This window comes from Octopus bimaculoides, chromosome 1 (genome assembly GCF_001194135.2).
Source record: "Octopus bimaculoides isolate UCB-OBI-ISO-001 chromosome 1, ASM119413v2, whole genome shotgun sequence".
Taxonomy (NCBI): domain Eukaryota; kingdom Metazoa; phylum Mollusca; class Cephalopoda; order Octopoda; family Octopodidae; genus Octopus; species Octopus bimaculoides.
This window is the reverse complement of record NC_068981.1, coordinates 154,814,577-154,829,617: the sequence shown is the minus strand read 5'-3', so window position 1 is coordinate 154,829,617 and position 15,041 is coordinate 154,814,577. Positions and strand designations below refer to the sequence as shown.

General features: G+C 32.8%; 1 protein-coding gene across 6 annotated transcripts in view; it reads left to right on the top strand.

Annotated features, from left to right (window-relative positions):
• Nucleotides 1–15,041, top strand: part of LOC106868434 (inversin) — a 385,976-nt gene that overhangs the window by 14,480 nt on the left and 356,455 nt on the right. For 4 of the 6 annotated variants that reach the window (XR_001409281.2, XM_014913696.2, XM_014913698.2 and 1 more), the window contains one exon: nucleotides 14,567–14,641. The exons of the other annotated variants lie outside the window; for them this stretch is intronic. Coding sequence is in view for 2 of the 4 variants with exons in the window: in XM_014913696.2 (XP_014769182.1) it covers nucleotides 14,567–14,641 (75 nt within the window). In the remaining 2 variants the exon portion in view is untranslated. The remainder of the gene's footprint in view (nucleotides 1–14,566; nucleotides 14,642–15,041) is intronic. 6 annotated transcript variants of the gene reach the window in all.

Below are 15,041 nucleotides of genomic sequence, written 5' to 3'. Positions count from 1 at the left end.
TTGATCTGAAAAAGTTTAGCAAGTTTGGTATCTTATACTTGACAGCTATTAAAAAGTTTAAAAAATGATCAACTCCTAATAATCTGCTAAACAAACTATGTTCTTTCTTCTGAAGCTTGGCTAGGTTAAAATTGAGGCAGTAACATACTGTTCAGTATTTCTTCTCAGTCAAGTTGCAAAAGTTTTTCTTTTTGAATCAAATACTCAAAGTTAACACCCATCTAAACCCACAAGACCATCAGCTTACATTTAATTCTCAAAACTCAACAACTTGAACATATAGAAAATTTAAGTGCATTACAATGGAATAAGGTTAAAGAAAAAAATTTTGACAGTATCAAACATGCTCTCAGTACTTTGCTAGCATTGAGCTACTTTGATGTAATAAAACTTGTACTTATAGCATTCAGAGCAATCAAATTATCAAATGATTCTTTTCTTAAAAGGAAAAAAAACGGTTCATTCAAATGCTTATGCATCCACATTATGAATTCTAACTGAAGAGAAATGGAGTCAGATATAAAAAGAGTCAAGAGCAATAACTTTTGGTGCTGATCACTTTTACGAGTATGTGTATGGTACATTATTCTTGGAAGAGATAGATCATAAAGCCTTGATAAAATTCTGAGCAAATTCCTTTCCAAAGTTACTCTGAAACTTATCATTGCACTCCAAAATATGGAAAAAGGAAAGATTTGGAAATTGTTGATACAGATAGTTGTGTAGTATTTGACAAGTTTTTCACTCTTGAGATAAATAGTCTAATATATGAAATTGATTTGTTGCCAACACTTGAGTGATACAAATATTGTTGACCTGCAAGCTGAGACTGCTGATGAGAGTTAACTTGTTAAATTAGTGATAAGTTGTAGTACATGGCTAACCTGAAAAGTGTTGTCTGCTAACAGATGCTACTGGGAGTTTCTGGAATGGCAAAATTGAGTTTATACATATCTGGAGCATAGAATTTAAAGGCTATAATGCTGTTGTTCTTCAAGCAAAGAGAAGCCAAAAATTTAACTATGTACACAACTCATATTTAGGTCTTTCATTGTATGTAAAGAAGTATATTAGCTTGAAATATCAATTGACATCATTGAATTGGTTAAAAATATAACTGTATACAGCCCCAAGGAAACTAGCAAATGGAGACAAATCAATATCAGTGACAGGATTGTTATGGTCAACTGTTCGGGCAGATTTGTATCAGTACAAGAACTTTCAGTTTCTTGTTACTTGGGACTAGTAGAGTGCCAGGTACTATAGGCCAAACAACCATAGGCCACTGCAAATCTCCATTTGCAAGGCATGGTGTTCTACTGAAACCTGTGACAAGCAATTCTCCAACTCAAGTTGAGCACAGAACTTCCAGCCCTTCATATCCATAATTTGACAGCATGTCAAAGAGACACTGGAATCCTGAAATCACTGCTAAGGCCACTTATGATTCATAAGCTACCCTTTAAGACTACAAGAATATATCTAGGTCAGAGTGAATAATTTGCCTATTAGGTAAAAGAACATGAACTCAACTGCTGATCACTAATATCCATCTCTGGTACATCTAAGTGCTCACAATCTTATCTAATAGTTGAAAGGGTAAATGCTAAAATGTGTTATGACAGATCAATGAAAAATCTATCTTCAGACTGAGGAAATAGTGTAAAATGATTAGGTACCTGTTAATGTAACCAAAAGACTTGATGAAAGAAGTTATATAGTGAAAAATAGACAGAAAAAAAATGATAAACTAATGAAACATTCATTAATCAGTGCTATTAGCTCATTGCAAGCAGTAAACTCTGCTTACACTTTTCTGTTTGTGTAAAAGAATCAGAATTCAAGGAAACTGGTACTGGTGTGTATCAATAAACATTATAGAAGAAAGTTCATGCATCTGGATAACTTTATTTGTCACAAGGAGAAAAATTTAATGTTTCTTAATCTCAGAAAATTTTGAGAAATTTCTTTTTCTCACAAATTCATTCTCAAAATAAGAGTCCCAAAATACCAGACTTCTGTTCTTCCTTTTGGCACACAAATGCATCCAGACTCATGAACTTACTATTTATAGCTAAGGAGTTTGAGTCAACAGATGATAGGTATGTTGATTATCATAGTGCAGAATTTGTGTTTGGAGATAAACCGCCAGCACATGAACCAATAACCTGTCTGTTCATCTCTTACTTTGATTGTAATAAATACCAAGCATGTACAATAAACCGATCCAATTGACTACACTTCTTCCCTACTGATGTCTAACTTTTCCCAATCTGAAATATTATTTGCCCTTATTGGTGGTTGCCATGATATAGCCACCTGTAAGGTGAGTTATTGCTAAACAAAGTCTGGTTTAAGTATTTTGATACCAACCTGCTTAAAATTATCTCTGACTCTGTAATACAAAACCACTCATCTTTTAAAATGTTTATTTGAAATTAAAACATTCCATCATAATTTTATTCAAGAAACATTTGTGTTTCAAGCACCATTTAATGGAAAAATTAGCTGTTTTACTAAATCCCTCCAAATTCTTAATTATTTTCAAAATTTATTGAAAAACATAGGCTGTATGTTTCATTAGAAATATGCTAATGAAAGTGTTCAACTCTGTTGGAATCCCTTTCATTTTTAAAAGACAGGAAATTGATTATTCATGCCTTTAGTTGGGAAATGCATGAATGCTCTATTATTCTCCCACCTGTAAAACAGTTCAAACTTTATGCTTCTTTGCACTGACATTTTCATTTTCCTTTGAGCTGTACTTCTGCCCAGCTTACAAAATATCACTTAAACATGCACAGTGTAAAGATCAACATTTTCAGCATTTCCCTTGTTTCATATTTTCACCTCTTGTATTCCACTTATATGAGAAAATACTATATATATATATAAGAAGGAAAGAAATATTCAGCAAGCCTTATATTGATATAAACACAGATTAGAAAGCAAATGCCACAACCAGGCCACAATCCAATCCAAAACCAGTTAAAGGATAATGGTATTCTTGCTTCCTTTATAGTTTTAAAATTTATTTTGTTTTCCCTTTATAAAAAATAGAAAATGAAAAAAAGACAAAGCTTATAGTTTTCCATGATTATGATTACAAAGACTAGTAAATTCATTTTCCTAATAGGGAATAACATTTTTCCTCCTCCTCCTCTTTGTCATCGTCGTCCTCCTCCTCCTCCTAACAATGATGATGATGATGATGATGATAATAATAATAATAATCCTTTCTACTATAGGCACAAGGCCTGAAATTTGGTGGGAGGGGACCAGTTGATTAGATCGACTCCAGTACGCAACTGGTACTAAATTTATCGACCTTGAAAAGATGAAAGGCAAAGTCGACCTCGGAGGAATTTGAACTCAGAATGTAAGGACAGATGAAATACTGCTTGGCATTTTGTCTGGCATGCTAATGATTCTGCCAGCTTGCTGCCTTATATAATAATAACAATAATACTAATAATAATAATTGAAAAAGGCAGACTACTAAAAAATGTGAAATTGCAAGTACGTGAACTATGAGGAGAGTATCTGTCATTCCAGTAGTTGTAAGCAAGCCCCAAAAACTGCTCTGCTGGGGACAGCTAGGATTTTGAGATTGGTATTTGGATGTTGAGTGTCACCCACGATTATTAACAATCAAATATCAAAGCCTATAATGTGTGTAAAGCGACCCTGTGAGACCTCTGACATCAGGCTGCTGTCCGCTCTCACAGAATCTACCAGAGCAAACAAGACTGAGCACTCTGAGAAGTAAAACAAAAATAATAATGACAATAATAATAATGGTTTCAAATTTTGGTGCAAGGCCAACTATTTCAGGGGAAGGGTTATGTTGGTTACATTGATCCCTCTGTTCAACTGCTACTTATATTATCAACCCCTAAAGGATAAAAGCAAGTCAGCTCTGGTGGAGTTTGGACTCAGAACATAAATGCTAACCATTTTGTCCCACATGCTAACCATTCTGCCAGCTTGTCATCTTTGTTCTAGTAGTAGTAATAGTAGTAGTAGTAGTAGTAGTAGTAGTAGTAGTAGTAGTAGTAGTAGTAGTTTTTGATTTATAGTTTCAAATTTTGGCACTAGGCCAGCAATTTTGATAGGAGGTGGAAAGTCAATTATATTGACCCCCAGTACTTGACAGGTACTTAATTTTATTGACCCATAAAGAATAAAAAGCAAAGGTGGTCTTGTAGGGGATTTGGGCAGGGGAAAGTAAAGCTTCAGAAGAAATGCTGCAAAGTATCTTGTCTGACAGACTAATAATTCTGCCTGTTCACCACCTTAATGATAATAATAATTGTTTCAAATTTTTTTTTTGGCATAAGGCTCAATAGTTTTGGGTAAGTGGGTAAGTTGATTATGTTGACACTAATGCTCAACTGGTACTTATTTTATTGAACCTTGAAAGGATGAAAAGTAAACTTGAACTCAGAACATAAAGACAGATGAAATGTTGCTGAGCATTTTGCCTGGTGCACTAACGATTCTGCCAGCTCACCACCTTAATTATAATAATAATCATAACAACAACAACAACAATAATAATAATAGTGAGCCTTCAGAATTGTTACTGTGCTGGACAAAATGCTTAGTGGCATTTCGGCCATCATTACATTCTGAGTTCAAATCTGTCAAGGTCAACTTTGCCTTTTATTCTTTCAGGGTTAATAAAAGAAGTCCCGGTCGAGCACTGGGGTTGATGTAATCGACTAGTCCCCTCCCCACAAATTTCAGGCCTTGTGCCTTTAGTAGAAAGATTATTATCATCATACATGTTCTTTCTATTTTGCATATTCTGATATTTTGAATGCTTTGCTCAAAACTGATATTTTTCCTTTAGAGAATATTTTATCATTATTGCATTTTCACTATGTTAGTTTGGTGCATCAATAAAATCAGAATCCTTCATACTTATTTATTGATTACATATCTAGGATTAAAATGTAGCAGTTTTAAACTATCAATTTAAAAACTTCCAACTTTAAACCATTGATTTTAAGGTTATCATTTGACATGAGGTTTTTCATGATTGATTGTTGTTTTTATATATGGATTTTTTAATGCAAATTTCTCCATTGAATAGTTAGATAGATGTCATCACCACTTACCCACCACATCCACCACTGTCATAACATCCAATATCAGCCTCTTCCTCTTCTACTTCATATGGATGACATGTATGGTGGTTCCTCTACACTTTTGCACTCTTAGCAGTAATACTTTACCAGTAGCTTATACATGTTGTAAAAATGAAGCTTGGAGTTTTTGATGAGAACTGCCATTAATTCTCACCTGGGTAATGGTAAGCCTGAGGATAGAAAGGTGTGAAACTATGGCAAATGGGCTACTACCACCATCATTATTGTAAAAGGAAAGAAATATAAAATAACACTGTTTTATTTTCCACTGGGAAAAGATATAATTTGTTGTGATGGCTAGCTAAATTTTCCTGGAAGAAAAATCAATGAAAAATTACCTTAACCTCTATCTGAAATCATTAGTTGCCAGCAGCTTGTCTGTCATTAAATTTTCACTTCACAAGACTTCTTTTAGCCAAAAAGTCTTCTAGAGAATTAGTTGAATTGTAAATTTAGTATCTGTGCTGATCCACTGTAGTATATGATTTGAATGCATTTTCCACAATGACATTTCTAAGTTTATGTAATTCAGGTAACACAATCTTAAAAAAACAAAAAAACTTTTCAGGATTCCTAGCTTCCTGTGATGTACTAGTATGCTCCCAAGCCAACAATCACTATTTTGTCTATCATGCATACTCTGTCTGTAACAGGTTTCACTTATATGTTTTGTCTCTGTTTACTTCAACAAGATAAAGTGACAGTCAGCAGTTTGTTTCTCTCTTACCATTAATAGCATTGCAATAATACCATTTATTGACTTTTCACAAGGTGATGGACAAACTGAAATAAGGTTTCATTTGAAGGTTAAATTGCAGTAACCTCTATTTTTGTAAGTCTATAGCCTGTTACTAGTACTTCAAATTATTGCTGCTCTAGAATTAGAATTCAATTTACATTTATTTTTTTAATGCAATGCCTCACGGGAATTAAAATCCATTCTAGGGCTTCAAATAGCACTCTTCTAAAAAAAAAGGAAAGTCATAAATTTTTGACTAGATCACTTTCTTGCCTAAAAACCAGATTGGAATTGGATATTGGAAACCAAAAATTTAAATGTCTTCAAAGATTGCCATTATTGTCATTAAGTTAGGATTGATTGCATTGTTTAGTGAGGCCCTACTCTACTTTACAGTGCTGTATATATAATTACAATGGTAATAATCATATGTTGTAAACAGCCAGCTGTAATTCATATGTTTATTTTTGATGCTGAAAGCAATAAATGATAATTATATAATGGCACAGGCTAGGAGAGGAGGTGAATCAGATAATTCTGAGAAAGTTATGTTTTTGTTTTGTTTTTTTCTATTGGAAATAAAGTTATTAGGAGAAAAGAATTCACTACAATGTAGTTTGTATGTTATAATCCAAACATTGAAACTTGTTTTATTGATAAAATACTTGTATCTCTCAGTTTCTTTGTTGATTATGAATTCCTCATTAAATCCAAATGCAAACATGTTCTGGTTTTTATTGACAATGACTACCATTAGCAATAAATGTTGCATTGATAAATAAAAGGTATTGATTAGTTTTTCCATTAGTCTAATACATGATGACTTTTTGAATTGTAAAGTAAAACCCAACTGATAAAACAAGCGTTTGTTTGGGAAATGCCAGCATAGGCCTCAAGAGACAGTCATATTTAATGTCCCCCATCAAAACTAATGTATTTTGTACAATAAGTACCTTTTTAAAGGTCACTAATAATCATATGTACATTTTACAAATCCATTTGAAAATTTTGAAAGGTCAGCAAGCTTCATTTCTTTTTTAAACACATAATTATGTTACATTAGTTAAATTTGGTGGTCAGCTTTCAACATTATTATTAATATACATTAACCACACTAACATCACCTATTTATCCTAATCTATAGATTAAGAGGGCTTAAGATGGGGATAGGCATTATCTTATCTAAGACTAATAAAAACAAAATAAAGAAAGTCTCCCAAAATAAGTTGTATTATTACAAATCATTGTGGAAACTTCTTTGTGGTTACTTAACTTGGTAGAAATAACAATTATATATTAGTTAAATATGATGGTCAGCCTTCAACAACATTATAAGCATCATGATAATCTTCTGATAATCTTCTACTTCCATCTCGAAGCCTGTTATCTTCCTTTATATTCATTCTTCTATGATGATCCACTTAGTTCTGACATATATCCTTACAAGAATTTAAACTCTTAACTAAAGTAAACCCTGTGTTTAAATGGTTCAAAGTTGTATTAGCTATTTGTTTCATGTATGTATCCAGTACATACTGTTATTTTGTTTTTGTTTTTGGCCCTCATCATCTCTGGTTGTGCACATCCATGATCAAAGGCATTCAAGCTATAATTGTCCCTCCTGTCTTAAATTTGGACTCGGTTGTATGTAGGATTATTAAACAACTCTTCTCTCTCTCTGATGAAGAGTTCAACCCAAAATGTTAGACTCGTCTTCTTCCTCATGCCATATATATTTATTTTATTAAACATTTTGTATTTCTGTTTGCTGATGTCAGCCACTAATAGTTTCATCATACTCTAATGTTTTGATATCAAGGACTAAAGCTTTCCATTGATTAAGCTGGTGGAAAGTGAAGTAAATTTGTCTGCTATTTCTGTGAAGTTGAATGTGCACACAGAGGTTCCCATGTTGGCATGTATATACACAGTTTACTATATTTTGGTGTTCCTTCCTTAATTTATATCACAATCTTTGGACCTCTTACCATAGGAGACTACAATAATTGAGTGATGCTAGTGTGGTTAATATTAATTTATAATGATGTTGAATGCTATAATTACTAGATGGAAAATATGAGCAGGAAGGAATGATATTTTGAAGATGCATTGTTAGGGAAAATTATGGAAAATGTTTTTGAAGGTAGGTGTATCAAGAACTATACCACTCCTGCAAACTATATCAGTGTTCTTTGATTGCTATTTATGATATGTGCAATCCTGTTACCTTTTCCAAAATATTATTGAATATAATTTCTATTAGTTATGAAATAAGATAGGTGCATGTACTGGCAGACATCTCCATTTAGTACACTAAGGGTGGAATTAACATTCCTTTGTGTTATTGTACTTTGAATGATATGGTCTATAGACCTTTAAATTTAACCTTACTTATCATTATATTATTTAATTTCAAGCCAAAGTTTCTCTTTTCAGTTTTCAATTTTACATTAAGAATTAGGTCTTTGATCAGATCCTCATTGACCACTCTGTTTTATATTCAAGAATAAATATAAATGTAATCAAGAATGAATATTCAGAAACTGAATTTTGTTGATTGTGCATGAGGACTATATAATATTCATTAATACTTCATTAATTCTAATGGTTCATGCAGTTAATTTATTTTGTGGCTTATTTCCACCTATTTAACATTTATAGTGAATGTACAACTACTGAGACTTGTCAGATTTTAATCTTGCTCAAGCCTTGCTTTGATCCTTTGTAACAAGTTCACCTTCTCTCAAAATCCCCATTTGTTTTAATTGAAATCATACAAAAGCAAACTGGCTATAGACTGCCAGCTCAAATGTTATAAGTTAGCTCGCATTGCAGTTATTTCATTATATATCTGAGTAGAACATTTAATTTTGTTTTTTTTGTTAAATCAGAGTCAGGAGAAGAGAGGAAGTGTGAATGATCTTTGCAACTCTTCCCAGACTGGTGAGATTGTTCTCAAAGCTGCATGTCATAATACTATATTATCCTTGAATGTACCCTCTGATTATACCTAAGATGGTGGTGTAAAACTTGGTAACAAAAAAATTGTTTTGCTGTATCAGCAATAGAAAGGTTGTCTTATTGGACTCCTAAATGCCTTTGTTGATTGTTTTTATCTTGATGTGACTAAGGTTCCTGCATGAGTTGCTTTCACTACAGCTGCAGAAGCCACAGCTCTTCTGAGATGGTTCTCAGATGATTGTAAGTTGGCAGGATTACCAAGTTTCATCATTCTTAGTTCCCATAAATGTTCTGGTAATATTGGTTTCAAATTTTGGCACAAGGCCAGCAGTTTCGGAGAAGAGGCTAAGTCATTTACATCAACCCCATTACTCAACTGGTACTTATTTTATTGAACCCAAAAGGGGATGAAAAGAAAGTCAACCTTGGTGGAATTTGAACTCAGAACATACAAACTGACAAAATACCACTAAGCATTTTGCTTGGCATGCTAACAATTCTGCCAGCTTGCTGCCTTATGTTCTAGTAATATTATCTGCAGTGTAAGATGGCAAACTGGAAAAGTCATTAGCATGCTGGGTGAAATGCTTTGTGGCATTTCATCCATCTTCAGGTTTTGAGTTCAAATTCTGCACAGGCCAGCTTTGCCTGTTATCTTTTCAGAGTCAATAAAACAAGTTCCAGTTGAGCACTGGGGTTGGTGTAATCAACTCACTTTTGTCCTGATATTACTAACCTTGTGTGAAAATTTGAAATCAATATTGTCTGTAATATACTGTCTTCATATCTAGAAAAACTTCTTCATAATGTACAATTCAAGGTTATTTTTTTGCTTCTGGTTAATGGAAATAGTTTGAGTACTGTCATAGCTGCAAAGTTAGGCTGGTGGACTACTGACCACATGGTCATAAATTAAAACATTACTTTGGTAATTGTATTGAGTTCCTGAATAAGGAATGAAACTAGAATTGCTTGTTTGCTTCACTGACAAACATTATTTTATAATTGAATGATAAGCAATGGTAGAAAAGGTATTTGACTGTAAAAACAATTGCTCTAAGTGTATGCAAATTCCAATCACACATGTCTTGGTAACTGATGTATTTATTAGTTAACCCCCTCCCCCCATCCTCACATGCTTATGGACACATAGAAACTAACTGGTGATTATTCAAGCATTTTAGCCTTGGAGATAATGTAGCCAAATTACCGGTATTAATATTTTTATAAATCATTTCAGTTTTTAAATGTTAAAAAAAAACAATGGTTAGAATAATCAAGAGTAAAAAAAGAAAATGTAATATGTACTTACTTCATGTAATTATAACAATTGAAATCATTAAAGTACCTTATACTTTAATTTCTTTAATTCGCATTTATATAGCTGTTGTTACAGACATTGTTTCCTTTGGCAAGTCATGTAGAGGAAGTATTTTGATAAATCAATATATTTCATAATAGTTCTAAAACATTTATCTCCTCCTTTCTATATGCAAAGTGTTGTGAGTTTCTAATTTGAAGCACTTAAATGGATTTTTATTGCTTCAGGACATTGTATTTACAATGTTACAATAAGTTACAAAAATTAATAAAATATACATGTAATAACAACATACAAATAATAATATATTAGCATTGGGAAAAAAAGAATTACATGGCAATATATTTGCAAAAATTAAGTTCTAACTTTTTTTGTAATTTTAACCAGATCAATTTTCAGAAATGATACATTAGATGAAATCTAATAAAACATATCCTATGTAAGTATTGAAAGTGTTACGTTTCTAGGTTAAAACACACACACACACACACACGCACACATGCATGCTTATGTACACACACAAACAAACAAATGAAGTCTTGTGTTGAATTTCATAAAGAATCTAAGATTGTTAAATATTGAAAACTGCTGTCAATTGTTCCAAAATTCTCTGATCAAACACAAGTTGAAACTCTTTTATTAAATATCAGGATTCTTCTCAGATCTGAGTAAAAATGCGTTATTAGTATTTCTCAGTTTGTAAACAAGGATTTGTTCCTATTAGCTTTTTAGAAGACGCTCTAGAACTGGAGATTGGTGTAATTAAAGTCAAATTCTGTCGTAATTTATTTGTTTTTGCTGTTGTTGTTTAGCCCCGGGCCATTCTTGAACAAGGAAACCTATGGTTAAAGGCATTCTAGATCCAAGTATCCCATCTTGTTACATATCAAGGACAGATGTTATTTGAGGGAGATTTGGTTGCTATTATTTCAGCATATTTAATCAACTGTGTAGAGGCTCCCATGTTGGTACCATCACTGAATAGTTGAAGATGGAAATTCAGATCATGCAAATCCAAAGTAGTGGACAAAACATTGGACAAAATGTCTAATGAGTGATCTGGAAATTAAGGTACATTTTTAGAAATGTGATAGGTGGGTGTTATATAATATTAGCAAATTCAAAGGATCAGAGTCCATTATGGTTATAGAAGAAGCAGAAAAGAGAGGCCACAACCACAAAGTAAATTAGTGTTTCTGGAATATTGTAAATATGATACAGTCAAGAATGAATGTATGAGTGTGCTATCATAGACAAGTGATCAGTAAGTGTAATCTGTATTTATGCATTTTAAGTAGCTATTCAAGATTTGAGCATTTTCTGATCTTAATAAGGAAACCTTATTTTTGTGATACAGTTTTCTATATTCTGGATAAAGAATACAGAGTCTTCATGAGGGATTGTTATAGATTTTTAAGTCTATTTGGTGAAGAGTTCAGCAATTCAGAATTATAGTTTATTTTTTACCTTACAGTTTCAACTTAGAGGAAGTGATTATGCATAAGAGTTTGCAAACTCTCCAAACTAGTTAGATACAGATGATATACAACTTAAACAGCTGTACATTAATGCCTGTGGTCAGGAAGAAAATTCCAAAGGGTTAATATTTGGAATAGGAAGTGGTTAGTGTAGATACGATGAGAAGTGAACTAGGGAGGATATAGCGGAGATTGTATATAATTAGTGAGCTCTGATGAACAAAGATCATTGTAGCAATAGCAGAAGAGGTATAGTAAAAAATCAGTGCTTGTGTAGGCTAGAAATTATAAAGTCATGATTAGTGAATCTTTTGCTTTTCAGTTGAATTTTTTCTTGATGTGGTTAAGGTTGTTTGTGCGCATAATAACAGTACTACCTGAGATGTGGAGTTTCACTTGGGCTTTATGGTGAATTAGTTACTGTTTGGAATAGAAGCATTTTATGACCCTGAAGATGAAGGTTAGTCGTTAGGATACAGTTTTCAATGGATGAAAGATCATAAAATAAGTTCATTAGTGATTACGAGGTTTAGCATTTGTAATAATCTACACTATCATCTATGATAGCACTCATATAACCAGAGAAGATGCTTGTGTCTATGCTGTAGAAAGAAATAAGAATATCATGTCTCTATTGGAGGTTTCTGTTCATGCAGGAAGCACAGGTTTGGCATTAGGTATCTAGGTTGTGGGTGAACTACACCTGCATGTGGACTGTTAGGGAAGAACAAAGAGTGCTGTCATTCATTTACTTGTCTCAGATGGACCAAGAGTAGCACATTTTCTGGAAAATATACATAAAACTGGCAGAGGTTTAACCAGTTGGTTTCTTGAATTACCATAAGGTCTGGGAGATCAGGGATGGAGATGTGGTGGGTAGCTGTGATTAGGTAAAGGTGAAATGATCTGATAATTACAGAGATGGCAATAATCGGGGAGGGGTTGAATGTGGAGATGAAAAAGAGATCAAGTACATCTTGAGTTTCTGTGTGTCAGTCACGAATGCATGTAGAGTATGATATTAATTGTTGTAGACAGTTCAGTTTGGCAAAAAATTTAGCTGTTGTGAGAGTCAAGTAGAATGGTGATCATTGAAGTTACTGAGGATTATGATCTCAGAGAGCAGACTGAAAGGAGATGTATGTCTCTGATACAACAGAAGAGTAAAAGAAGAGTTGTTGGTGGTTGAAGGAGATCAGAAAGTAGTAGAGGCAGTAGATGCATTTTGAGGAGCAAAGGAAGGAGACTTAGAATTATGGTATTTGGAAATCATTGTTGCTGATATTCAATGAGAAAATTGAGTTATGGGTGAATGAAATCTAAATATGCCTTAGACATCACTTTTCGAAGGGAAGTTTAAGTATAAAGTGTTGCTTATAGAGCAAAAATGAACTATTGATGAGGGATTTGTGTCTCAGGGTAAGTGAGAGATGATGGAGGAGGTCCAGATGGGACTGAGTTCCATGAATATTAGATGAAAGTTGAAAGAATTGTCCAGCTGATTTAATGTTAACTTGTCCAGTGGTTTTGGTCTTAATTCCAGCAGCATTTATTTGTATGAATGAGATTAATGTCAAGTCTCTATTGCAAGATGTTTTGGAGAACATGGGTGTCTGATGGGAAATACTGATAAATAGAATTTTATATTGTTGATGATATTTTTAATAGAGGAAGAAAGCAAACTAAAAAGTTGGTTGAGCCCTATTATACTCCAAGAGCAACAGTTTAGCTTCTGTCAAAGTTCTTAAAGGCAAAAAGATCAAAGATATTGTGACATAGGAGATTAGATTTCCAATGCATCTGGCTTAGCAAAATTCATATCAGTGATAATTGAGGTGGACAAGAAATCCTGAGTAGCATTTGACTGGATCATAGACACATGCTTATTAGGTGATAACTGGGTTGTAAACACTTGCTTGAACAAATGCATGGTTCAGTATCTTGGGTATGTATCCATAGAGAATGGAAGTAATGGAAGGGTTCAGTGAGGACAGAAACCAATTTAGAAAATCATTGTTTCAATGTATGACTTAGTAGTCTTGTTGGATTTTTAATGACTAAATATAGTATATACCTCCAGTGTGTTCAGTTCAAGAAGTCCTGTTAACTGCTGGATGTAAGTACAGGAGAATATGGAGAGTGGGCAAAAGGAAGGAAGATTTGGAGAACATTTGCTATCTGTGAAGAGGAGAATTGAATATAAAGTAAGCAATGAGCAGAAAATCAAAAGTATATTGGTGTGTATCCCATCATAAGAGGTACATTTAAGTAATGACTGATGATGTTAAGTCTTGTTTCTACAGAAATAAAAAAGACATTTGTGATAATTGTTGCTTGCATCAAAATACAGATATCTGTTATATAATTACTGGAACTTTACTATACATTACCAGCGTCACTCTGTCTTGATACCTAGCAATTCATTTGACTTTATCTCTTTAGTTGAATTCTTTTCACTTATATGTCTACTACTTAGTCTGTAACCAAAATCTCTTTACATCTACATGTAGTTAATTAAGATAATTTAATAGTGAATTCTGTGAATATTGTCAATATTATACACTTTCTAGTGTAATACTTTTTACTAGTTATTTAATTACTTTGGAAGTTCAGCAGTGACTGTTGTTGAGCTCTGATTGCAATCCATAATATGATAACTGCTGTATAAATATAATAACATAGATGGAGAGTAATTAGTTTCAGCTACCTCTTTTTCTTTTCATTCTTCTAGTATCAATAAAATAAGCAATAGAAATAAGCTGAAGAAAATTCAATAGGATATAAACCAAATCCCATAAAAGTTAGCTTTATACCAAAGCAAATGACAGCATCAATTATTACTATGATTTTAGAAGTTTTGCTTGTTATTACTATCATTATGAATCTATCTGTGTTTTTCTTTTGCTATACTAAGGGTATCCCTTGTGATGGGTTATTGGATACAGTCATTCCAAAGCAAATTGAAAGTAATTCCAACACTGTAACTAAGGTAAAACAATAATTTTGTTTCCTATTTGTAGAAATATTCTTTTATTAATTACTATTAGTACTTTTCCTTCTTTTCCTTCTTCAAGTTCACCTTTTAAAGAAGCTGATACACTTTATTGAAGGATTGCAGAACCTATATCTCATGGGTCTTATCTGGCCTATTGCATTTTCATTCAGCTTGAAGTAACCTTTACTATGATAGATAATTTAGATAATGTGTACTATTAAGTTACAGGAAATAAATAGTCTGACTTACAGCTACACTATATAAATAAATATGTGTGTGTGTGTGTGTATATATATACACACATATATATGTGTATATATATATGTGTGTGTGTGTGTGTGTGTGTATATATATATATATATATATATATATATATATATATATATATATATAT